We start from the raw sequence: 27,031 nt of genomic DNA on the forward strand, positions 1-27,031 counted from the left end.
ACTTTTTGTAACTGAACAGAATAGGTATATTATATAACTAAACGACTGGTGCGAGCGCGAAGCGTGAGCAAAAAATTTCGTGATTTAGACCTACTGAACGAGACACTCTATTCAAGTTTTGTAAATCATGAAAGGATGAGGAAGTGGGGATCTTCCTTACATTAATAATGCGAGCGCAGAGCACGAGTGGAAAATTTTTATATACATTTTGAGCTGATCGAAAACGTATTTGTTATGGACTGCTTGAACTTAGCCATGAAGACGTTACATATTTCAACATTTAAATATTGCGAGCGCGAAGCCCGAGCTGAAAATTTTTGACATTTCTACCTGAATAATGGAAATTTTAAGCACTTTTGTAATCGTGGAAAGGATGAGACAAAAACGGAACATTATTGATGCGAGCGCGAAGCGCGAGCGGAAAAATTCTGGACACTCTATTCATGTTTTGTAAATCATGAAAAGGTTAAGCTATTGGAAATTTTCATACATTAATAATGCAAGCACAAAGCGCGAGCAGACAATTTTTTATATTGTTATCTGAAACTGGATAATTATTTAAATGGAGAACAAGCTGCGTATCTGAATAAACGTGTGTTTGAGATATCGACCTAGAATTTGGGTATTCTAAATATCTTTTTTTACCATGAAAATCAATAAAGCGAGCGCAAAGCGCGAGCTAAAAATATGATATTCAGATCTGAAAAGGGGTCACTTTAAGCTCTGTAGTGCAAGCACTTTGTGGAAAAATTGTGTGGTGAAAAAGGATCACAGTTAAAACAGAGCTGATATTTTCAATTATTGTTACTTTGAGTTTTGACATACTGTAGGACCGGGATATTTTATAAGGACATTATTTCATCATAAGAAAATGATGACTATCTTCCTATTTCTCTTCCTAAGCATGCTAAGCATGAGAGCGCAAAATCTATTAATATTATGGCCTGAAAACTGGACATTTAAAGCACTTTTGTAATTATGCATAAGATGCATGAGTTTAAAATCTATCAATGCGAGCGCAAATCGCGAGCAGAAATTTATGATTAATTGTCATCAAAATGGTGATTTTAAGTAGTTTGTTTTAGAATTAATATTGAGAAATACATAACTCACTAATCAAAATGCAAGCGTGCAGCGCTAGCTGATACGTTTTGACAATCTGACCTAAATAGGGATATTTTGAGAACTTCATGGAATACAGGAAAATAATAGGTACCTGACAGATCAAATTTTGCGAGCGCGCAGCGCAAGCAGAAATTGTTAATATTCAGACCATAAAACAGAAATTTTTACACTTAAAAAAAATCAATTTGTAAATAAAACAAAATAATGAAAGTTCAATTTCCCAGCTGAAATATGTTTTGTATATTGACTTCAGAATTTGATATTTTAAGGTCCATATTGAGCAAGATATCACCTAAAAGGCAATGCGAGCGAAAAGCGCGAGCGAAAAATTTATATCCCGACATGAAAGATTAAAAAAATTAATTTCCAAGTCTTCCCCTTATCTTATTTTATTCACTCATCTTCCTCCTCTTATGCTTGCCTTCCTTCTTTTCTCCTCTCTTTTCCCTTTTTCTTTTCCTTTCTTTTCCCCTTTTTTCCTTTTTTTGCTCCGCCAATAGGGGGGGCCCGGGCCCCTCGGGCCCCCCCCTGGATCCGCCTATGGGTTTCAATTGGTTTTGCTCTAATTGGTTTTAACTGGATTTTTGGTCCTGGGCGCGAATAAGCTATGACAATCAATGGGCATAACTACAATATCTGCTTTGAAAAGCACACAATTTTTTTTTGTAAAGCTCGGTCGCTGCTTCCTTGTGTGACTCCTCGAGCTGTTTTCATGTTCCGCTCTCATTTTTCGGAATTTTAAAAAAGTTGTCTTCAGGTAACAAACCAGCACCCATTGATAGTTCAGAGCCCCTCCCCTGGCCCTAGCCCGTTCAGAAAATTTGAAGAACGCCCTCTACGCTTCTTGCATCTCGCTCCAAAGTCCAATGTTGTCGCAAGAATCTATGCAAGAACCAAGATCAAAAGCTCCAGTCCGAGATTAAAGTCATCCTTGTTTGTTTCTAAACACCAGCTAAATGGCTGGAAGATTGAAAGGAAGCTTAACGGAAAAGGTAAATACCAAAACAGCAGAATGAGTAGCGTAACAGGTCAAAGTGGAAGGGCCAAGGCAAGGGATCACTTTTTTTAAATTGATCACGGTTCACGGTCCCACTAACTGAAAAATAAATTAGTGTATTAACTGTAGGTGTAGCATGTAGCTACACTCTGGGCGACACCGCAATACTTACCCGTGTTAAGAAACTGGGACTCCACTCACGCGCATTTGGGCCGCCCTAGCTTAGAACTAAGCTTTCTTTCCGTAAAAAAAAATTATTCTTATGATTAAATGAATATTGATTAATACATGAATACTGTAGGGACAGTGATTTTCCGTTTCAGAAAATCACGAATTCCGTTTCAGCACGTCAGAAAACGGAAATTCCGTTTCCCCATAGACGTTGTACACACGGAAAAGTGACAATTCCGTTTACACATTGAATAGCAAAATCAAAGCGCATACACTCGCACTGGCCAAAATTTGTATCTGCTACTGTACCAACAACACAATAGAATCCGTTCTAATCGGATCTATGCTGGTGTATTCAATAATTTTTCAAACTGATTTAGCATGCATACATCCTCACCTTTCACATAATTAGCATTATTTTACGGTGAAATTAAATTTCATCGATAATTTTGGGGTTTTTTGGACATCGTTATCATCAGTCAACGACTTTCGCCAGTCCGCCATCTTGGATTTTAAGACCACGATATCGTGCTGTTACATCTTCAAACGTAGAGGGCAACAACACACGACCGTGCAGTTGAGCGATACTAGTATGTGAAGCTCAACCCGGCCGGCTGGGTACGATCGCGGGGTATGTCGAGAGCAATCACGATGTGTGAATTGTCATGATTGTAGCGAAGTGAGATCGTGTTTTCTGGGGTTTTGTGGCCATTTAATATTCTCATTTTGTTGTTATTTCGGAGTAATTTCTGTTGCTATTCTGTGTATTTTGAGGGAAAATACGTTTTCCGTGATTTTCCGTTTGAAATGCCACTTTCCGTTTCAAAAGGCCTTTTCCGTGAATTCCGTCCGTTTTCCGCGATCGCGGAAAATCACTGTCCCTAATACTGTTAAATCGGTACTCACCGGTTCTCTTCTTGAATTTTCTGCCAATTTCCCACGCTGCTGGCTACAATTCCGCGTTAAATTTTGTCGCCATAGAGAGCTGTTCAATGCAACTTTATTTATAAATGGAGCGCCCTTTACGAGAGTTGTTAATGCCGCGGAGAAATCGTTAGGCATTTTGGCCTGTGTTCAAGGCGTAGCTGTTCTATTTTTTTTATAAAATTATGTGTGAGATCGAAATCTCAGCGAGTAAACACTCTTCCAATATGGAAGAGTGTATACTCGCTGTGATATGATCCCGATAGTGAGGCGCAACACCCCCACCCATATGGGCGCAAACCCCAGGGCCGGGGGACATGTCCCCTCACCCAAAATAGTAGGGGGCACATTATGAAATGTCCCCCTACTATTTTTGGTCATTTCGTTCAAAATCGAAATGTATTTTGGAAGAGACGATCTTACTTTTGGCATGCCCCCTTTTTTTTGCTTGTTTGCTTGTCAAATTTCTTTTGGTCAAGATGACCTTCTTTAGAGGGTGATAAACCTTCTTTTTTTGTTTGTTTTTTGCTTGTCAAATTTTCCAGCCCCTGGTCCCCCTACCTTTGGGGAGAGATTTCCGCCCTTGCAAGTAGACATACTCTTAATATTGTTTGCGAATCTGCACGGGCGTCGATCGAGGGCTTGGGATGAGGAAAAGCGGTGAGACGAGAAAAAAAATAGAACTTAGAAGGGAAAAGGCGACAGAAAAAAAGTGAACGAAAGAAAAATTAATGGAAAATAAAAGGGAAGAGTAAATAGGGAGAAATGTGATGGGTAAAATAAATTATGGGAAAAGAGGACAGAAAAAAAGTGAACGAAAGAAAAATTAATGGAAAATAAAAGGGAGGAGGAAATAGGAGAAATGTGATGGGTAAACAAAATTATGGGGAAAGATTCTGGACGCACTATTCATGTTTTATCATGAAAAGGATAAGTTATTTATCCGCGAGCAGACACTTTTTGATATTGTGATCTGAAACTGGATAATGATTTAAATAGAGAACAATCTGCGTATCTGAATTAACGTGTGTTTTAGATTTCGACCTAGAATTTGGGTATTCTAAGTAACTTTCTTATCATGAAAATCAATAAAGAGAGCGCAAAGCGCGAGCTAAAAATATATGATATAACAAAGGGTGAATTTAAGCTCTGTAATGCAAACACTTTGTGGGAAAATTGTGAATTGTGATGGATCACAGTTAAAAAAGAGCTGATGTATTTTATTTTTATTACTTTGAGTTTTTACATAGGACCGGAACATGCTATGAGGGCATTATGTCATCATATGAAAATGATGACCATCTTCCTATTTCTCTCGCATGGGAGCGCGAAATGTGTTAATTTTATGGCCTGAAAACTGGACATTTAAAGCACTTTGTAATTATGCATAAGAGGCATATATCTATCAATGCGAGCAGAAATCGCGAGTCGAATTTTTTGATAAACTGTCATCAAATTAGTTTGATTTAGAATTAATATTGGGATATACATAACCGACTAATCCAAATGCTATAGCGTGCGGCGCTAGCTGATACGTTTTAACAATCTGACCTGAATAGGGAACTTTTTGAGAACTTTATGGAATACAGGAAAATAATACGTACCTGAAAATTCAAATTTTGCGAGCGCGCAGCGCAAGCAGAAAATGATAATGTTCAGATGATAACACAGACATTTTTACAGAGCACTTTTTAAAAATCAATTTGTAAATGAAACAAAATAATGAAAGTTCAATTTCCCAGCTGAAATATGTTTTGTATAATGACTTCAAAGTTTGATTTTTCAAGCTCCATATTGAGCAAGATATGCAAATACCCTAAAAGACAATAAGGCGCGAAGCGCGAGCGAAATTTTTTTATCCTAACAAATAGATTTAAAAAAAAATTATTTTCAGAGTCTTCCCCTAATGTTATTTCATTTAATCATGTTCCTCCTCTTATGTTTGCCTTTCTTCTTTTTTCCTCTCTTTTCCCTTCCTTTTCTTTTTTCCTTTCTTTTTTTTCTTTTTTTGCTCCGCCAATAGGGGGGCCCGGGCCCCTCGGCCCCCCTGGATCGCCTATGTTAGCGGTTGTAGGTATAAATCGCGCTGTAACGCTCTAAAACTGTGTTCTTTATCAAAAAGCTGTCTTTCATATTCATTTTGTTCGCAAAAGAATATAAAGTTAATTTCAATCATTGTATATAGTTATCCTGTTTATGATAAAAATACTTAGAAATTGGGTTAGGTTAGGGTTATCAAATTATCAGGGCAGAAAATATATATTTTTTTCTCATTTTGCGCGTCGAGCTGGCACTATTTGATCTGTGTTATTATGTTTTTGATGACATTCATTGTATTCACAGCAATAATTATTAAACATTGCGCACGCGCCGTGCGCCGCATGAATTATGTAGATCAGGTGAATAACTTACCGCTACACACGAGCAGTTGCTCTATATATTCTATGTAATATAATATATAGAGCAACTGCCCATTTTTAATGGTCCATAATATACCCACTTTCTTCTTTTTTGGAACGAGTATGAATTTATCTACTGATATACTGAATGTACAATAAAAGTCATTATCATGTATTTCTTGGCATTTCATTTACTTTTTTTACCATAATTATATCACACAGCTGCTCGCATAGGCCTACGCCGTCACAAATAACAAAACAAAATCTCACTTTTTTTCTTTTTTGGTGGGGGATGGATTTTCCATACGCATACGTACAATTTTTCAAATTATTTTTTTCTGCTATTTTCATAATAAACTTTAAATGATTTCGCCTTTGCACTATTATTTTTTTAAAGACAAAATTACATCATCATCATATCATCGTCACCAACTTCATTCTCATCTTTATCACCACTACCACCATCATTATTATCATCATCATCATCACCGCCACCATCACCACCACTATCTTCTTCACCAAGATAATTTTCATCATCATTATCATCATTGCCATCGTCTTTTTTTCTTATTTTTTCTCCTTCCTGCTTTTTTTCCTTCCTATTTTCCTCTTTTTAGAGGGCACACCACCACGCCCCCTTACTGGATATCCGCCTCTAACGTTTGTTGTTGTATATAAGTTGGCGGATGCCTCATGAAATGAAATAATATAAATAAGGAAAGGGAAACTAATTAGAAAAAGGACTGAGGAGAAGAAAAAAGAAAGCCAAACAAACAAGAAAAAACAATATCAAAATTTTGTTGTAAAGTCTTCTACGTCAGTTTAATAATTATGTTTTCAATGAAATGAGAACATAAAAAAATGAAACAAGTAAGATGGGCTATACATCGTAGCAAAGAAATAGAGGGAAGCTCCGAGACAATAAAAAGGGTGAGAAAAAGAAAAGACTTTGAAATACTCACAACACGAGCATAATAAAAAAATATGGAATAAGCAAGGACAAGTAGCTGAGGGACACCCCCCCCCCCTCTCTCTCTCTAGTTATTTATGTATCAAACTCGCATACACAAGAATTTCTTACTAATCAAAATATTGCGAGCAAAAAGCACGAGCTGACATTTTTTTAAATATTCAAAACTGATCGATAGAGAGACACATTTTAAACAATTCATGAATCATAATAATTATACAACTAGCTTACCAATCGAATCATTCGATTGCGACAAATGATCTGAGAATTAATGCTTTTAGGAATTCATTAAATTAAAGCAAAGTATCTCAACATTAAAATAATTAAGGCGGGCGCAAGGTATCAGCTAATACACCGATAATTTTTTTTTGACATTTGAAGTATTTTCGGTAATCATGAAAAAGATTAATATTTCATGAAAGCTCAAATCCCGAAGAGCGGAATATTTTTATTAATTGACTTTTTAAAAAAATGTTCTAAGCCCCATTTAATATTTGATTATAAGTCGATGCATTAAAAGCTGAAAAAATAAAGTATTTTGTGTTCCTCTATCATAATTGTCTTTCTCTTTAACCCTGGTTCTTTTTTTTCTGGGGGGAAGCATTTTGGTTAAAAAAAGAGAGAAAAAAGATAATTGCTGGCTTGTGGACGCCCGGTGTGGACGGTGGTAGGGACATCCCCCCCGTAGTTACGCCAATATGGGACCAAATGATCCTAAATGTCCGAGGCGAAACTTGTGCAATCAAACGTTATTTCTGAATAAATTAAAGCTTGCGCTGTTCAACTTCAATCTCTTTCAGCTAAATTTGCGATGAACGCTGCGTTATGAAATATATAATTATCAACATCTGGCGAAAAGAATAACCGACCGATCACCTGACAAGAACGTGTATACGTGATCTGCATATCAGGTCCGATCGAGAGTCAGAAGTGAAGGACAACTGCCAAGAAAATCAGGAAAAAGTCGTCAAAATGTAAGTTCCCCTTCATTTCTTTCAATTTTTTGTTACTTATTGAAGCATAAATGTATCATTAAAGCAAAATTTCAACAAAAGCCTCAAATTTAGCTAGTACTTTTGTTGAAATTACAATAAATTTAGATCCACATAAATCTCTAACCCAATTTTAGCACTGATGGCGCCTATGAGGTCCATACATGTAATGTTTGGACCTCATTGGTACTAGGAGTGGTAGCTAAGCCTAACAGAACTAGAGCACTCTAGCCAGAGTCTAGGCGACACCGCAATACTTACCCGTGTTAAGAAACTGGGACTCCACTCACGCGCATTTGGGCAGCCCTAGCTTAGAACTAAGCTTTCTTTCCGTAAAAAATCTTTATTCTTATGATTCAATAAATGTTAATGAATATATAATTACTCTTAAATCGGTACTCACCGGTTCTTTTCTTGAATTTTCTGCCAAATTCCCACGCTTCTGGCAACAATTCTGCCTACGATTCTGTCGCCATAGACAGCTGTTCATGCAACTCTATTTATAAATGGAGCGCCCCTTACGAGAGTTGTTAATGCCGCGGAGAAATCGTTAGGCATTTTGGCCTGTGATCAAGGCTTAGCTGTTCTATTTTTTTTCATATGTGTGAGATCGAAATCACAGCGAGTAAACACTCTTCCATATGGAAGAGTGTATACTCGCTGTGATATGATCCCGATAGGGAGGCGCAACACCCCCACCCACATGGGCGCAAATCCCAGGGCCGGGGGACATGTACCCCTCACCCAAAATAGTAGGGGGCACATTATGAAATATCCCCCTACTATTTTTGGTCATTTCATTCAAAATCGAAATAAAACATTTGGAAGAGACGATCTTACTTTTGGGATGCCCCCCTTTTTTTGCTTGTTTGCTTGTCAAATTTCTTTTGGTTAAGATGACCTTCTTTAGGGGGTGATAAACCTTCTTTTTTTGTTTGTTTGTCAAATTTTCCAGCCCCTGGTCCCCCTACCTTTGGGGAGAGATTTCCGCCCTTGCAAGTAGACATACTCTTGATATTGTTTGCGAATCTGCACGGGCGTCGGAGTCTGGGGGATGAGGAAAAGCGGTGAGACGAGAACAAAAATAGAAGGGAAAAGAGGACAGAAAAAAGTGAAAGAAAGAAAAATTAATGGAAAATAAAAGGGAAGAGAAAATAGGGAGAAATGTGATGGGTAAAAAAAATTGGGGAAAGAAGACAGAAAAAAGTGAACGAAAGAAAAATTAATGGAAAATAAAAGGGAGGAGAAAATAGGGAGAAATGTGATGGGTTACGTCGAGATTTATGTGCCCGTGCAAAAAGAAATGAGCAGAGGTTGAGATGTTGTCCATTTGGGCAAATGCCTGTCTGTTTCTCGGACTGGCGCCCATGTTGCAAAAATTATTACCGTAAGCTGATGGAATCACAGCTTCATACTGACAGTGACAGGATTTAGCGGTTGTAGGTATAAATCGCGCTCTAACACTCTAAAACTGTGTTCTTTATCAAAAAGCTGTCCTTCATATTCATTTTCGCAAAAGAATTAATATAAAGTTAATTTAAATCATTGTCTGTAGTTATCCTGTTTATGTTTAAAATACTTACAAATTGGGTTAGGTTAGGGTTACCAAATTATCAGGGCAGAAAATTTTTTTTTTTCTGATTTTGCGCGTCGAGCTGGCATTATTTGATCTGTGAGATTATGTTTTTGATGACATTCTTGTGTTCACAGCAATAATTATTAAACATTGCGCACGCGCCGTGCGCCGCATGAATTATGTAGATCAGTGAATAACTTACCGCTACACACGAGCAGTTGCTCTATATATTCTATGTAATATAATATACAGAGCAACTGCCCATTTTTAATTGTCCATAATATACCCACTTTTTTCTTTTTTGGAAAGAGTATAAAGTTATCTACTGATATACTGAATGTACAATAAAAGTCATTATCATGAATTTCTTGACATTTCATTTACTTTTTTTCCCATCCCATAGCTGCTCGCATAGACCTACGCCGTCACAAATAATTACAAAACAAAATCTCGCTTTTTTTTCTTTTTTGGTGGGGGATGGATTTTCCACTGGATACGCAACGGTACAGTTTTTCAAATTATTTTTTTCTGCTATTTTCATAATAAACTTTAAATGATTTCGCCTGTGCACTATTATTTTTTTAAAGACAAAATAACAAAATTACATCTCGTCATCATCATCATAGCATCGTCACCAACTTCATTCTCATCTTCATCACCACTACCACCATCATTATCATCATCATCATCATCACCGCCACCATCACCACCACTATCATCTTCACCAAGATAATTTTCATCATCATCATCATCATTGCCATCATCGTCTTTCTTTTTTTCTTATTTTTTCCCCTTCCCTTCTTTTTTTCCTTCCTATTTTCCTCCTTTTTTAGAGGGGCATACCACCACGCCCCCTCACTGGATATCGGCCTCTAAATATGTTTGTTGTTGTATATAAGTTGGCGGATGCCTCATGAAATGAAATAAGAGAAAATAAGGAAAGGGAAACTAAGAAGAAAAACAAGAAATGAGGAGAAGAAAAAAGAAAGCCAAACAAACAAGAAAAACAATATCAAAATTTTGTTGTAAAGTCTTCTACGTCAGTTTAATAATTATGTTTTCAGTGAAATGAGAACATAAAAGAATTGAAACAAGTAAGAAGGGCTATACATCGTAGCAAAGAAATAGAGGGAAGCTCCGAGACAATAAAAAGGGTGAGAAAAAGAAGACTTTGAAAACCTCACAACACGTACGAGCATAATAAAAAAAATGGAATAAGCGAGGACAAGTAGCTGAGGGACCCTCCCCCTCTCTCTCTATTTATCTATCAAACTCGCATACACAAGAACTTCTTACTAATCAAAATATTGCGAGCAAAAAGCACGAGCTGACATTTTGTTTTAATATTAAAAACTGATAGAGAGACGCATTTTAAACATTCATGAAACTTATTAATCATTCATTTCCAATCATTCGATTGCGACAAATGATATGAGAATTTAGTGTTTTTAGGAATTCATTAAAAGCATAAAGTTGTATCTCAACATTAAAATATTGCAGGCGCAACGCATGAGCTAAAGCTTTATACAAAGATAAAAAAAATGACATTTTAAGTATTTTTGGGAATCACGAAAAAGATTGATATTTCATGAAAGAAAGCTCAAATCCCGAGGAGGAATATTTTTATGAATTGACTTTAAAAGCTGGGGGCCACTTCCATTCACGAGTGGATACCATGCGCGATCATGGGGTCTCAAAAAGCACCCTAAACACGTAATTTCCTGATTCTGAAAATGCACCCCTTAACAAGTATTGACGTGTACCGTACCCTTGACAAGAATTGGAAACAAAACGATACTCTTTAAATATTCCCTGAAATGCACAAGTACAGGAATGTTTATTGTTACGGGTCCTTCGGTCTTCGGCTTTTTTACCTTTAATTGGCTTAGTACGACCCCACCTAGCTTCTACACCTTGCGCAAATTGGACTCTAAACACGAAGTGTTGGGGAAAACAAGGACATCCTTTATAAAACATTTTAATCTTGTTTTATCATCCCCTCAAATTCGACCCTAAACACGTAATTTTCCTAGCGAAATAGATATACCCCTTTTTCATTATTTTTGTGTTTTTGACACCCTTATCACGTTACGTACGTAACGTGCCCTATAGTGAAAAAGATTTTTTTTTGGTCGCGCATATGGTATCCACTCATGTAAGTGGCCCCCGGGCTTAAAAAACTGGAAGCCCCATTTAATATTTGATTATGGGATTATAAGTCGAATAAATAAAAGCTGAAAAATAAAGTATTTTGTGTTCCTCTATCATAATTCTCTTTCTCTTCAACACTAGTCCCCTTTTTTTTGGGGGGGGGTATTTTGGTTAAAAAAGCTAGGAGAGAAAAAAAAAATAATTTCTGGCTATAGTCGTTGAAGTGGTAGGGACACCCCCCCCCCCCCCCGTTGTTATGCATTACGCCAATATGGGACCAAATAATCCTTCATGTCCGGCGCGAAACTTATGCAATAAAATTTTTTTTGAAAAATTTAAAGCTTGCGCTGTTAACTCCAATCGCTTCACCTGAATTTGCGATGAATGCTAGCGTTATGAAATATATCATTATCAACGTCTGGCGAAAAGAATAACCAACCGATCACCTGACGAGAAAGCGTATCACGTGATCTGCATAACAGCTTCGATCGCGAGTCAGAAGTGAAGAGCAACTGCCAAGAAAATCAGGAAAAAGTCGTCAAAATGTAAGTTTCCCTTAATATCTTTCATTTTATTTTTGTTGCTAACAATGTATTTACGATCCTTAATTATAATATTGGCCAAAAAAAGAAATAGAGCGCGTACTTGTGAAATAATATCGAAATATCCTGTACTCAAAGATTTCTAACCCCGCAATTCCACTGATGTCGCCTATGAGGTCCATACATGTAATGTTTGGACCTCATTGGTACTAGGAGTGGACTAGAGTACCAATGAGGTCCAAACATTACATGTATGGACCTCATAGGCGACATCAGTACTATTTTTGGGTTAGAAAAGTTTGAGCACAGGATATTTCTGTATTTATATCACAAGTACAACTACAAGTTATATTGGTTTTTTTTTTCTTTAATAATGCTTGATTTTCGAGTGTAAAAGCTAAAGCATTGTTAGCAACAACAAAAAATGAAAGAAAATAAGGGACACTTACATTTTGATGACTTTTTCCTGATTTTCTTGGCAGTTATCCTTCACTGCTGACTTGCGATCGAAGCTGATATGCAGATCACGTGATACGCGTTCTCGTCAGTGTGTGTATTTTAGTTTTGTCAGACGTGTATCAATCAGGTATGATTATTTACGTCTGGGACCGACCTTTAACGTCACCATCCGAAAGACGTGACCAGGGCTCGAACCTCTGCATCAATTTTGTAAGTTCCCCACAGCTTGGATTACAGGCGCACGCCACAACGCCCAGTTGTGATCGGATGGTTATTCTTTTCGCCAGATGTTGATAATTATATATTTCATAACGCAGCGTTCATCGCAAATTTAGGTGAAAGAGATTAAAGTTAAACAGCGCAAGCTTTAATTTTTTTCAAAAATAATGTTTAATTGATTGCACAAGTTTTGCCTCGGACATGTAGGATCATTTGGTCCCATATTGGCGTAACTACGGGGGGGGGGGGGGGATGTCCCTACCACTACCGTCCACAAGCCAGCAATTATCTTTTTTCTCTCTTTTTTAACCAAAATGCTCCCCCCCCCAGAAAAAAGGAACCAGGGTTAAAGAGAAAGAGAATTATGATAGAGGAACACAAAATACTTTATTTTTCAGCTTTTACTGCATCGACTTATAATCAAATATTAAATGGGGCTTAGAACATTTTTTTTTAAAGTCAATTAATAAAAATATTCCTCCTCGGGATTTGAGCTTTCATGAAATATCAATCTTTTTCATGATTACCGAAAATACTTAAAATGTCAAAAAAAAATTTATCGGTGTATGAAGCTTTAGCTGATACCTTGCGCCCGCCTTAATTATTTTAATGTTGAGATACAACTATGCTTTTAATGAATTCCTAAAAACATTAATTCTCAGATCTTTTGTCGCAATCGAATGATTCGATTGGTAAGCTAATGAATAATTGTTATGATTCATGAATTGTTTAAAATGTGTCTCTCTATCAGTTTTGAATATTTAAAAAAATGTCAGCTCGTGCTTTTTGCTTGCAATATTTTGATTAGTAAGAAGTTCTTGTGTATGCGAGTTTGATAGATAAATAACTAGAGAGAGGGGGGGGGGGTCCCTCAGCTACTTGTCCTCACTTATTCCATATTTTTTTATTATGCTCGTGTTGTGAGTATTTCAAAGTCTTCTTTTTCTCACCTTTTTATTGTATCGGAGCTTCCCTCTAATTCTTTGCTACGATTTATAGCCCTTCTTACTTGTTTCAATTCTTTTATGTTCTCATTTCATTGAAAACATAATTATTAAACTCACGTAGAAGACTTTACAACAAAATTTTGATATTGTTTTTTCTTGTTTGTTTGGCTTTCTTTTTTCTTCTCCTCAGTCCTTCTTTTTCTTCTTAGTTTCCCTTTCCTTATTTTCTCTTATTTCATTTCATGAGGCATACGCCAACTTATATACAACAACAAACATATTTAGAGGCCGATATCCAGTGAGGGGGCGTGGTGGTGTGCCCCTCTAAAAAAGGAGGAAAATAGGAAGGAAAAAAAGAAGGGAAGGGGAAAAAATAAGAAAAAAAGAAAGACGATGATGGCAATGATGATGAAAATTATCTTGGTGAAGATGATCAGATAGTGGTGGTGATGGTGGCAGTGATGATGATGATAATGATGGTCGTAGTGGTGATGAAGATGAGAATGAAGTTGGTGACGATGATGACTAGATATATAATTTTGTTATTTTGTCTTTAAAAAAATAAGTAGTGGAAAGGCGAATTCATTTAAAGTTTATTATGAAAATAGCAGAAAAAAATAATTTGAAAAATTGGTATGCGTATGGAAAATCCATCCCCCACCAAAAAAGAAAAAAAAAGCAAGATTTTGTTTTATTATTTGTGACGGCGTAGGCCTATGCGAGCAGCTATGGGATATACAGGCGCGGATTCAGGAGGGGGCCGAGCCGGCCCCGGCCCCCCTATTTTTTGACAACCTACTCTTTATCTTGATAGAAACTACAAAAACAGAAAGAAAAGTAAAAAGGAGGTATTATACCCATTATGTGTAATTTACAGCCTCTAAACGACCCCGAAAGAAAACAAGAAAAAGGTGAGGGGAAGAATTGTAAAATAGACTTTATATAAAAATTTTCCCTTGCGCTTCGCGCTTGCATTGCCTGTGTAATGAATCCCATTCAAGAGGATTAAATGACACTTCATATCCAGTTCTAAAATTTGCAAACAATATTTTAGCTGGCACATCAAGCTTTTATTATTTTGTTTGATTTATACAAACTGTTATATCAAAATTTTCAGCTCGCTCTGCGGGCTCGCATTGTTTGATTTGTGAGATATCTATCTTCTTTGCAAATTCTTTCCAAAATTTGTCAAAATGCTCCTTTATGTCCTTTCATGTCAGTATATAAAAAGATAAGCTCATGCTTCGCGCTCCATTATTGTTTGAGACACACAGCTTGTTCTTTATTTTAATAAAAACGTGCTTGTACTGTCCAAATTTCAGGTCGGAATATCAATTTTTTTAGCTCACGCTTCGCACTTTCATTATTTAATTGGTGATACTTGTATCCTCTTTATTAATCACTAAAAACAGTCCTAATTGAGTCACTTTTCATGTTCCTATAATAAATTTTCGGCTCGCGCTTCGCGCTCGCATTGTTTAGTCGGATACTTTTTTTTGTTCATGATTATAAAAACTGCTCAGAATCTTCAATTCTAAGGACATAAAATATCAAAGAATGTAGCTCGCGCTTCACGCTAAAATTATATATTAAGACCACATGAGATACCTTATCGTGTTAAAACTAACATATACTAAAATCTTCAGTCTTTAGTTAGGACTACCCCGTGAAAAACCAATAAAAAAAAAGTTATAGCGGCCAAGCGAGAAAAATGTTGATGAAAGTATTTTTCGCGCCCCCCCCCTATTGGCGAAAGCTGGATCCGCCCCTGATATAATTATGGTAAAAAAGTAAATGAAATGTCAAGAAATACATGACAATGACTTTTATTGTACATCAGTATATCAATAGATAACTTCATACTCGTTCCAAAAAAGAAAAAGTGCAGTTTTAGAGCGTTAGAGCGCGATTTACATGTATACCTACAACCGCTAAATCCTGTCACTGTCGGTATGCATGAAGCAGTGATTCCATCAGCTTAATAATTTTTGCAACAGGCGCCAGTCCAACAAACAGACAGGCATTTGCCCAAACGGACAAGATCTCAACCTCTGCTCATTTCTTTTTGCACGGGCATATAAAATCTCGACCTAACCCATCACATTTCTCCCTATTTTCTCCTCCCTTTTATTTTCCATTAATTTTTCTTTCGTTCACTTTTTCTGTCCTCTTTTCCTTTAATTTTTTCCCATCACATTTCTCCCTATTTTCTCCTCCCTTTTATTTTCCATTAATTTTTCTTTCGTTCACTTTTTTTCGGTCCTCTTTTCCCTTCTATTTTTGTTCTCGTCTCACCGCTTTTCCTCATCCCCCAGCCCCCGATGCCCGTGCAGATTCACAAACAATATCAAGAGTATGTCTACTTGGCAAGGGGGGGAAATCTCTCCCCAAAGGTAGGGGGACCAGGGGCTGGGAAAATTTGACAAGCAAAAACAAAAAAAAAGAAGGTTTATCACCCCCAAAAGAAGGTCATCTTGACCAAAAGAAATTTGACAAGCAAACAAGCAAAAAAAGGGGGCATCCCAAAAGTAAGATCGTCTCTTCCAAAATACATGTTTTATTTCGATTTTTAATGAAAAGACCAAAAATAGTAGGGGGACATTTCATAATGTGCCCCCTACTAATTTGGGTGAGGGGGACATGTCTCCCTGCCCTGGGATTTGTGCCAATGTGGGTGGGGGTGTTGCGCCTCCCTATCGGAATCATTATGAAAGAGTGTACACTCACTGTGATTTCGATCTCATACCTATAAAAAAAATAGAACAGCTACGCCTTGAACACAGGCCAAAATGCCTAACGATTTCTCCGCGGCATTAACAACTCTCGTAAGGGGCGCTCCATTTATAAATAAAGTTGCATGTATAGCTGTCTATGGCGACAAAATTTATCACAGAATTGTAGCCAGAAGCGTGGGAAATTGCCAGAAAATTCAAGAAAGGAACCAGTGAGTACCGATTTAACAGTAATTATGTATTTAGTAACATTTATTGAATTATAAGAATATATATTTTTTACGGAAAGAAAGCTTAGTTCTAAGCTAGGGCGGCCCAAATGCGTGTGAGTGGAGTCCCAGTTTCTTAACACGGGTAAGTATTGCGATGTCGCCTAGAGTGGTCTATCGTGAGAATCCTGACATCGAGGCACAAACTGGACCCTCAAAAAAGGGAAAGTTGGTACTCTGTTGCGTTCGTTCGCAGTATCGATCAGCAATTTCGTTTTCAATTTTAAAGAAGGAGAACAAAAAATATTCAGATGATACGTGTATCATAGGACTGATCAGAGTTAATAATGAAACGGTATACTCTGTATCGAAGACAGAAGAGTTTTTGTCAGACATCATTGGAACTTAATACCCAAAAAACAAAAGAAATGATTTTTTACTTTCATAAGACTAGGGGAGTATATCCACATCCACATGTGTTCATGATGATGGTATTGAACAGGTGTCCGGATATAATTATCTTGGAACGGTAGTAGACAACAAACTCAAGTGGGATGAAAACACAAGACAAATTTATGCTAAGGGCCACCGACGCCTATATTTCCTTCAGAAGCTTAATAGATCTTTTCATATGAGAAGTCAGACCCTAGACTAGTTCTCTTCTATCAGTGTGATCCAATCTGTGCTATGTTTTTGCTCGATTGTCTGGTTTAGTGGCCTAACAGAGAAAAACAAGACCAAATTGGCAAGGATAGTTTCACAATCGAGCAAGATCACTGGATTTCTTTAACAAAGCTGGAAGAAATTGTGCAATCAGCAATATGTTCCAAATTCACTGCCATTGTTAAAGATGAAACTCACCCGCTCCGTGGGGAGCTAGTCTTTAACAGATCTGGTTGCATTAGACTTTCAAGGGTGAGAACAGAAAGGTTCAGAACGTCCTTTTTACCTAGTCTTGAGGACTCCATGATGATGTCTTAAAAAAAAATTGACATATACTTCTTCATTATTGGAGTCTTGAACCCTGTCCATATATGCATAAGAGACTGACCAAAACAAAGATGGATTTCCCTAGGAAATCCATCTTTTTTATTAAAAATCATGTAATTGGTTGTGATTTTAATTATCTCTACACCTTCCTATGCCTAATGCGTAGGAAGGTTTAAAAAAATTAAAATGTTAAAAAATAAAGGTTTCTCACCAGACCAATGTCATGTAGATCCCTCGATCGAAATGTACACAACGCAAGTACAATAGGGTTGACTCTTTAACCGCTTGCGTATGACGTACATGTACATCCGGATAGCGATGCTGTCTTGAAGAACAATTTATAGATACCAATTATTATTTCACAAATAATAAAATTTATAATGTGATCATAAATGATTACTGTAATATTGCATAGTTGTGCTATATGCTGTGCATCGCATTGCTTTCATTGTTGTACGCATTGTATATTTTGAGCACTCGCCCTAAACTGTTGTTGATGTTCTCATATTCACTAGCAAATTTTGTACAGTAGCCTATGGGATATTCGTCAGATTTTTAGGGATACGCTCTGGTACTGCACAGGCAATTGATGCAGACCAAAATATGTGTTTTCAATGCATCGCTAAAACACTATATATAGATGATAATTAATTTTATCTCTTTATTTCATAAAACAGGTGGACGAGATTAAGAGAATGCAAGCCAATTGGCTGAGGGAACGATCTCTGAACATAGATGGTATGGACAGCATTGATGAAACACCTCAAGGGGGAGCAGGAAGGAAGAGCCGAGACAATGCCAGAAAGTCTGCACCAACAAATAATAAAACTGGTAATTATTGCAATTTCCTGGATTGGTGTACCATACAGTACTACAACATATTTAATTGTTGCCTACGCAACATAAGAATCAGCAGGATATATGTTTGCATTAGGTATTGATTGTTGTACAGTTCAGGTCAAAATATTGTAATTTTCAGTTTGTTGCAGAAAATCAAAGTGGTGTTCAGTACTATATTTCAATAATTTTCTCATTTAGAAAATATGGAAATATTGTCATTATTTGGAGGCGGTTGAGAGATTTTTTTATTTTAAGATAGCAATGAAGTCTGGAGAAGGTAACAGCTCAGATAAAAAAAATATATTGCCTCAATTCCTTTTCAGGATCAGAAACTATGTCATGGAGTACAGGTAATCATAAAAAGAATTCTCATCAACCTCCAACAAATTCATCCACCAAGAAGAACACACTGAGAACAAGATCAGCTTCCCCTTCCAGGAGTTCATCAAAGCCTTCAAAAAACAGTATCTCTCTGTCGGCATCAAGTACCAAAAGACATGGATCCAGACCTTCAAGTGCAAAGAGCACTACTAGTGAGGGGTCACGTCCTCCCTCCGGGAGAAACGTTCCATCTTCAAGATCAGAAAAATCAGCAAGGACGGACCATGAGAGGAGAGTCAATGAGGACCAAGTGTCTTCAGGTTCAAGAGACAGAAAGAAGGGTGAACCAGGGATGTATGCTAATCCCAACTGGAATGACAGTAGAGGATCTCATGGCGATGATGGGACAATGTCCAGTCGACTGCAAGGGGATGTGGACAACTATGACGATGCAAGGACAAATGTGATGCATACCTCAGAGCATGCTCAACAAACAGTTGACGACAAATGCTTGGTGGGGGATGCCTACAGCAGGGTTGGTGGCAGCGAGTCGGAAAGGAGAACGAGACCAAAGCCTGCGTTGGATCCTGATGCCTTTGACAGGCTGGCTGATCAGATTGCTAGTAGGGTGAAGGCAGAGATAAAGGATGAGAGACAGGAGTTGATGAACCGATCGGGATATCCTCAAGGTGTCCTGGATGAACCAGATGATGATACAGGATACATTGAAGGACATCACTGCGGTAAATGCAAGCAGCTAATGGTAGGTCATTGAACTCATTTTTTGTTGCATTATCAGGGGCTGGCACCTCTCATCTCAAAATTTGAAGAAAAAAACCTAGGTTTTAATTTTCCACTGATGACAAAGCAGTCATGAGAGCTCCATTTCTTGTCATATTCTGTAATTAAAAATGCATATATTTAAGGCGGTTTGGCATTAGAAGTGGTAGGACATGGAATATGTATTCATTTCTAAAATGATAAGGGGTTGTTAGAAATGCTTTTTCAAAAATAAAAGAATTCTTATCAGTTCACCTCATTTGAGGTACATATCGAAGAAAATATACTGGTTTTCATAGCTTTGTATTAAACAACCTGCATACATGTGGCACGTACCTAAACACTGGACTTAGGACTCAGCTATTGCTTGTTATTTCGATTTGAATTATATGTCTATTCTGATACTTGAAGCATGTTTGTTATCTTTTTTTAGAATAATGTTTTGCATTTGTCGTTGACATTCCAACCAGGTACCACCGGATCATTCTGCAACCCTTCTCGTTCCCTGTGGTCACACCCTCTGTGAAGCCTGTGCTGAAGATAGAATCAAATGTCCAACCTGTAGAACAAGAGGTAAAGTATGATAGGTCTATATGAGACGATTGCTATGGAACCTGTAGCCGAATTAAACAAAAGACTTTGTTGAATGTATCTGAGATTAAATGATAAGATCAATGTAAAATTAATAATCCTTTGTTGTATAGCCTTCTGTACATGTATATTACTTTATCTTCTGTATGCATTTCCAAAGGGACTTGTTATTTACATTCACAAAGCATGAATTTATTAGTCGTTACTCCAATAACAACAAAATCATATTGCGATCGTTTATTCGCTCATGCAGCCCCTGTTTTATGGAACAGACTTCCAATTCCCTGAAAACAATTGATTCAGTTAACAAATTCAAAACAGCTCATAAAACATACTTAAATTGTATCTAGCCTCAACAAAATGAACTCACAAACACTTCTCTTCCTCTCCTTTGTTTTCTCAAGCCTATAGAGACTTATTTGTTATGTGTTGTGTGCTATACAAAAACTTACCATTATTATTATTAGTAGTAGTATTATTGACCTGGCTTTAGCCTAGCAAGAGAGTGTTTGAATTCCAAACAGTTTATCGAACAGGAAATGGGCCCGTCTTACTAAGAGTTGCGATTGATCCGATTAATCACATCTAAAATATATGTTTCTTCAAATTTTTTTTGAAATGATGCATGTCCATATATTCACTGTTTTCTTGACAATTCAGTATGGTTCTCTTTGTTTTCAAAGGACATTGAGCAAGTTTCCTAAAAAAAATTAAAATTATGGCATTGATGGATTTCCATATACTTGAGATTGATCACATCAGTCGTAACTCTTTGTAAGACGGGGCAGATGTCCTATATAAGCCTTGCATTTCTACATAAGATTTTTAGTATGTGAAAAGTCTGTGTTGATCAATGTGTGTGTTTCAGAACTGTAACACAGTTTCCCCTTTGCATTTTCTTTTCCATGAAGTGTCTTTTCCTCTACTTTGAATGGGAGATTTTTCTCAAGTTTGAATGGATTCACTCTTTTTTCTCCAAATTTAGTCACTTCGACATCCCCGAATTCAACTCTCCAAGAACTCGTATCTTCCTCTAGACCAAACTCGGGGGCACGCCCTCTGAACACTCTGTCCAATCACAGAACTCCTGATGTCAATCAAAATCATGTCTCGATGCATTCAACCAATCACAACCCAGAGAGCCACAGACCTCCACAATATATGCCTGATAGATATGCAAATGAAGGACAAGTCATGAACAAGCCAGTGGGGAGAGACCACAGTGTTAGTAAGGCTCTCATTGGTTGTGATAGCAATTCTAGTGATTCTAGGATGAGGGAAAGTAAGAATGCAGGAAGCGAGAAGGCCGATGTCGCCCGGAGCAGGAGGAAAATGAGTCCGGAGGAAGAAGCAAGGAAAATGGAGGATGAATACCAATCACTCGGTATCCGGTGTGAAGCGTTGGAGAGCGAGGAGGCAGATGTGCTGGAGAGGGTCGAGAAACAAAACACAGATATTGCAAAACACAAGGTGAATTTCCTATTAGGTCAGGGGTTGGGAGATGTTTCGCAAAGAGTGAAAGGGGAAGACTACACTGTCGTCAAGTTGATTTTTATGAATGTAAAAAAATATACCAGTAAAGAATATGTTTGAAGAAGATTTGAAAGAAATCTGTTAATAAATATCTAAGTTTTATCTTTTAATTTTGATTTTGTGACATGACATGTCATATAAGCAGTGCCCCTCTGCTTATCTTGTAATGGTTTCCTGTTCACCTTTTAATGTATTATAATGTGCAGTTGAGTATAACCATACAGAAATTGCAAAATATTATTAAAGTGCAGAAATATTTAAGTTAAGATTAAGTCTGACATTTTACATTTTTTCTGTGCAACAAATTGGTAAACAAAGAAAATTGTGCAAATTTATGAACAACGCCTTTCAGGTAGGATATCAGAGGTGAATACTTTATGTGGCATTTGACATTTTTGTCTCACCTGCATAGAAGAGTGATAGGCGCCGTCAACATCAAATCTTAACCGAAGGTTAAGTTTTTGAAACTAAGTATATAGACCTAGTTCATGAAACGTGGCCATAAGGTTAATCAAGTATTACTGAACATCCTGCCCGAGTTTCGGGTTACATGACAAAGGTAAAAAGTTATTTAGGGTCAGTGCACTTAGACCATGTTGGGGGTGTCAATATCGAAATCTAACCTAAGGTTGAATTTTTTAAATGTAATCATAACATAGAAAGTATATTGACCTAGTTCATGAAACTTGGCCATATAGGTAATCAAATATTACTGAAGATCCTGCCTGAGTTTCAAGTCATATGACCAGGGTCAAAGGTCATTTAGGGTAAATGAACTTTGGCCAAGTTAGTGCCATTTGTTGAAGTACCATCATAACGTTAAAAGTTTATGGATCTGATTCATAAAACTTGGACATAAGAGTAATCAAGTATCTCTGAAGTTGAACATCCTGTGTGAGTTTCAGCTCATATGTCAAAGGTAATTTAAGATCAATGAACTTTGGCCATTTTCGGGATAGTAAGATATTTGTTGAATTACCATCATACATGTAACTCTGAAATTGTATTGGTCTAGTTTATAAAACTTGGACATAATAGTAATCAAGCTGCACTTAACATCCTTAGCAAGTTTCAGGTCACATGACCAAGGTCAAAGGTCATTAAGATCAATGAATTTTTGCCATGTTGCAGGTAATTATTAAATCGTTGTCATAACTTTCAAAGTATATGGATATAGTTTATGAATTGTTGACATAGGGGTAATCAAGTATCACTGAAAGTCCTAGGTCACATAATCAAGGTCCAATGTCATTTAGGGTCAATGAATGTAGTATCGTATCATAATATGAATGGTGTCTTGTGAATAATTATTTTATAGTAGTTTTCAAAGTCAACAGTACTGATGCTATATTGAATCGCGTGATGCAGGTTAGACTTAATGCTACAAATAAATTCTTTCTTACTATCAATGAAATTTTCAAAAACATATTTGATTTTAACCGTGTACTAACTGTTGTAAAAATTACATTTTATTTTCCAGCAACAAATGGGCAACATCGCACAGAAGCAGCAGCATTTGAGGGAGGAGATCAAGGGTCTGGAGAAGAGACTAGCTGACCTGGAAGGTCATCGTCAGGAATACAAGAGGCAGGTGGAGGATGCTGAGGACAGAAAGAAAGAGGAACTGGACCAGCTGGCGATGGTTCGCACCATGCTGAGGGATATGCAGAGGAATCGGGAGAGGGTAAGTTTTCATGAATAGAATACAGGGCCAGGAAGGGAGGGGGGGAGAATGATACAAGCATTGTAAAAGTGGAAATTTTCGCGGCAAGATCGGTGAGCGCGAAAATATGAGCATCTAAATTTAATGCAATATTTCGCGACAAGACTTCATAATTTGAGATTTAGAGGGCGACATTTAATGGAGCAAGCTTGAGCTCCAAAATCATATGCATCATTTTTTTTAACAGTCGCAGTTCAGTCTCTAAAATATGATTTTGCTTGAAATATAAAGCTCCTTTTGCCGTTTGATTGGTGAGTGTTTAGATTCATTTAGTTTCTAAGAAGACGTCTTGTAGATCGCCCTGGTTATTTGATTGATCCCATGCACTTTGAATAGCCCTAGGCTCCCGGTATTAGAAATAATGGTTCTAATAATGGCCTCTTATATAGGGCTCATGTCGTGAGAAGAATTGTGAGAGAGTAAGTAATCGTGAAAAAGAAAAAGGGTCAGAAGAGGGGAATGTTATCTAAAAGCTTTTTTTTTTAAATGACCATTGATAGCCAATTATCTGGCACGTTTCTTGAGAGGAAATTACAGTGAATAAAATACAGGGCCAGAGAGGGATTTGCCCTAGAGGTATCAAAAATTATATTAACTAGAATTTAATTCGTCATGCGGACGAATTAGGTGGTCTGTCATGATTTGTCATTCAGTGTCGGCTGATGTATGAAATAAATCATATATATATCATTGATAATCTTGATCGTAGACATCCTAAGAATAAGTTTTGACCATTGCTAAATGTGATTATTGATGTGATGATGACAATCGTCAAACATACATCTTCAATCAGATACATACAAGATAGATGATTATATATATAGATGGATGGAGTGGTGGATGGAGCGATGGATGGATCAAGTGATCGATTGAGAGATAAATGATAGGTGGTTATATTAATAAAACATAGATAGACAGACAGACATATAGATAGATAAATAGATAGATAGATAGAGACAAATAGATTGATATAGATAGATAGCCAGACAGACATACATATGGAAAGATAGATAGAGACAGGCAGATAGATTGATGGATATATAGAACGATAGATAGATATACATATCTAAACAGATAAATATGTTATATTAGACAGAGAGATAGACAGATACATATACAGAGTAGGTAGATAGACAGACATATATTCATGCAGATCAATATGATCTTCATGATGACGACGGAATATTCATTATGGATGGAATACTTGTGAAAGACGGGAGATGATAAAGCACTGTTAAAAGGGTCTCTTTCATGTATGACAATACATGTGATATGAAACAAAGTAATTATAATCTGTTTTATCTTGCGAAATTTTAAATTTTATACCATTAAATTATCACGAAGGATCATGGACGAGGTGGTAAAAAGAAAAAAAATGAAAAAAAAATCTTGTTTACCACAGGACTCGAACCTGCGCCCCTGTGAAAGCGATTCAAATGCGTTATCCATTGAGCCACGATATTCCCCATAGAGAATACACGTAAGCAATTTTGAGAATTCCAATTTTGCAAGCGAAATACGAGCATGATCCCGGCATCTGATCAAAAATGAAGAGCACATTTTCGAAAGCTTAGAATCTCGGCTACAACATACTAAAAGCTCAGGGAAAACTGACAAGAAACAATGGAGATATGGCTCACGAAATAGAGGAATGTCGAATCTAGTTTTGAGAAAAAGTCATGTCCCATACAGATTACACGCAAAACACATGTGATATGAAAAAAATCAATTATAATCTGTTTTATCTTGCTAAATTTAAACATTTATACCTTTTAAATATCATAAAGGATCATGTAAGAAGTGGCAAAAAGAAAAAAAAAACTGAAAAAAAAAATCATCTTGTTCACCCCAGGACTCGAACCCGCGCCCTTTAGAAAGCAGTCAAAGCCACGATATTCCCCATAGAGAATACACGTAAGCAATTTTGAGAATTACAAGTCCAATTTTGCAAGTGAAATACGGGCATGATCCCGGCATCTGATCAAAAAATGAAGGGCACACTTGCGGAAGCTTAGAATCTCAGCTACAACATACTAAAAGCTTAAAGAAAACTGACAAGAAAAAATGGAGATATGGCTCACGAAATAGCGGAATGTCGAATCTAGTTTTGAGAAAAAGTCAGGTCCCATAGAGATTACACGCAAAATGAGGAAAAATGACATGCCTCTTTTCATCGCTGTTTTACGCAATGATGCGTTTCTCAAAATGAAAATTCATGACCCCTAATGAGAAAGAGTACATTCTAAACTACAACATATCGAAATCTGGGCGAAAAATGATCTATATTTGAGAAGTTACAACCAAATTTGCATAAATTTGATGACGTCATTTTTGAAAAAATGAAATTTTTAGTTTAGGCGCCATTTTGATGACGTCACGATATAATTTAGGGACAATGGTGACATGAAATCAAATCTACAACTCATACTCTATCGATATATGAAAAAAAAATTGGGGGTCAATGGACTATTTAAAGAGCTACAGTGAATTTACAATAGGCATGTTTTTGCCCATATATGGCCTATAGTGAGAGCTCGCGCGCACACGTGCTGCAGACTTTAACGGGTGTTAATTTCGTCATTAATGGTCGTAGAAGGTTGATCAAGGTATCGAATTGTTCAGAATTTTATTATCAATGCAATGATGTAAAAAAAACGGTGTTTCTGCGTTGCGTTAAGGTGTTACGCGCGGAAACGCGCACGCATGCGTGCGCGCGCGCAAATTCTTGAAATGCTTAGAATGACCTAAAACGTACTCTCGTTTGGTCAAAAAGTGATTTTGAGCATTTTGAAATTTTGACGCGCGCATACGCGCGCGTCGTGACCTCCAGGTGACCTTTGATGACATGACCTGATGACCCTTGACCTGAAGTTGATGTGATGTAAATTTGATTGATTTTTGATAATTGATAATGGAGATGTGATTGATAATGTGATTTTACAAAATGGCGCCTAGATGACGTCATCATGACCTGATGACCTTGAAAAGCTTCACTGCACGTGTCCATGACAGATCCTATAGATGACATGAAATTCAATGAAATTGAGCAAGTCCATTTTGAGATAACTTGGCGACAAGAAAAATCCGTAAAAATAAAGAAATAAATAAAGAAAATTCTGACGAAATTAAGAGGTGATCTGTCATAGACAGACCACCTAATAATGGCTTTGATACCTCAAATATCCACAGATACATGTATGAAAATGCGGAAAGGTCCATTTATGTGCACTTTATAAAAAAAACTATTCCTTCTTGAACAGATATTTCTTAGGTTCCATAGAATGCACCATTATTGATCAACAGCAATAGGCTGACATTGTAATGATTTCAGTTTATGCACAACTTTGAGACAACTTGTTCTATAAGCCTGCAGTGCTTTTTGTAGCCACAATTCTTGGAATCCAGTTCATACATTTCTCTGTTGCTATGTCAAATAATCCTCGAGTAGTAATTTAGTTTTGATTTATGCAAGTTATAGATTTGTTCTGTAATTTAAACATTTATCTGCACCTGCTCACATGGTATCTACGAATTAAGAAATGTAATATATATTCTCATTTTTATCTTTTTTCAGGTCAAGATGTCAGCAAGGAAACTTAACATTTCTCTTGATTGAGCTGGGATTTTTACAATCGTTGGAGTGCTGGTAACACTGAAATATTTTGAATTCCGTCCATATTTATTCATTGCTTCGTGTCGGCATTTTATGTTGTAATTCATGCAATACATTTTTCATGTTTTGCATCACTTAAAGGGTATTGTGTGAAATGCAAGACAGATGCATTTTATTTTATTTCATTTTTTATTTGCACACCTAGTTACCAATAATGCTTAAAGCAT

The 27,031-nt window shown here is 36.8% G+C and overlaps 1 protein-coding gene across 1 annotated transcript; it reads left to right on the forward strand.

The window, feature by feature from the left end:
- The first annotated feature begins 1,954 nt into the window (after positions 1–1,954).
- Positions 1,955–27,031, forward strand: LOC121426832. The gene is made up of 7 exons (XM_041623228.1): positions 1,955–2,117; positions 18,081–18,234; positions 18,567–19,327; positions 19,815–19,917; positions 20,921–21,405; positions 22,949–23,152; positions 26,766–27,031. Exons 1-7 carry the CDS (start codon positions 2,082–2,084, stop codon positions 26,805–26,807), a joined length of 1,785 nt encoding a protein of 594 aa, XP_041479162.1. The 5' UTR covers positions 1,955–2,081; the 3' UTR covers positions 26,808–27,031.

The sequence above is a fragment of the Lytechinus variegatus genome, chromosome 13 (assembly GCF_018143015.1).
Source record: "Lytechinus variegatus isolate NC3 chromosome 13, Lvar_3.0, whole genome shotgun sequence".
In the NCBI taxonomy this organism is placed as follows: Eukaryota; Metazoa; Echinodermata; class Echinoidea; order Temnopleuroida; family Toxopneustidae; genus Lytechinus; species Lytechinus variegatus.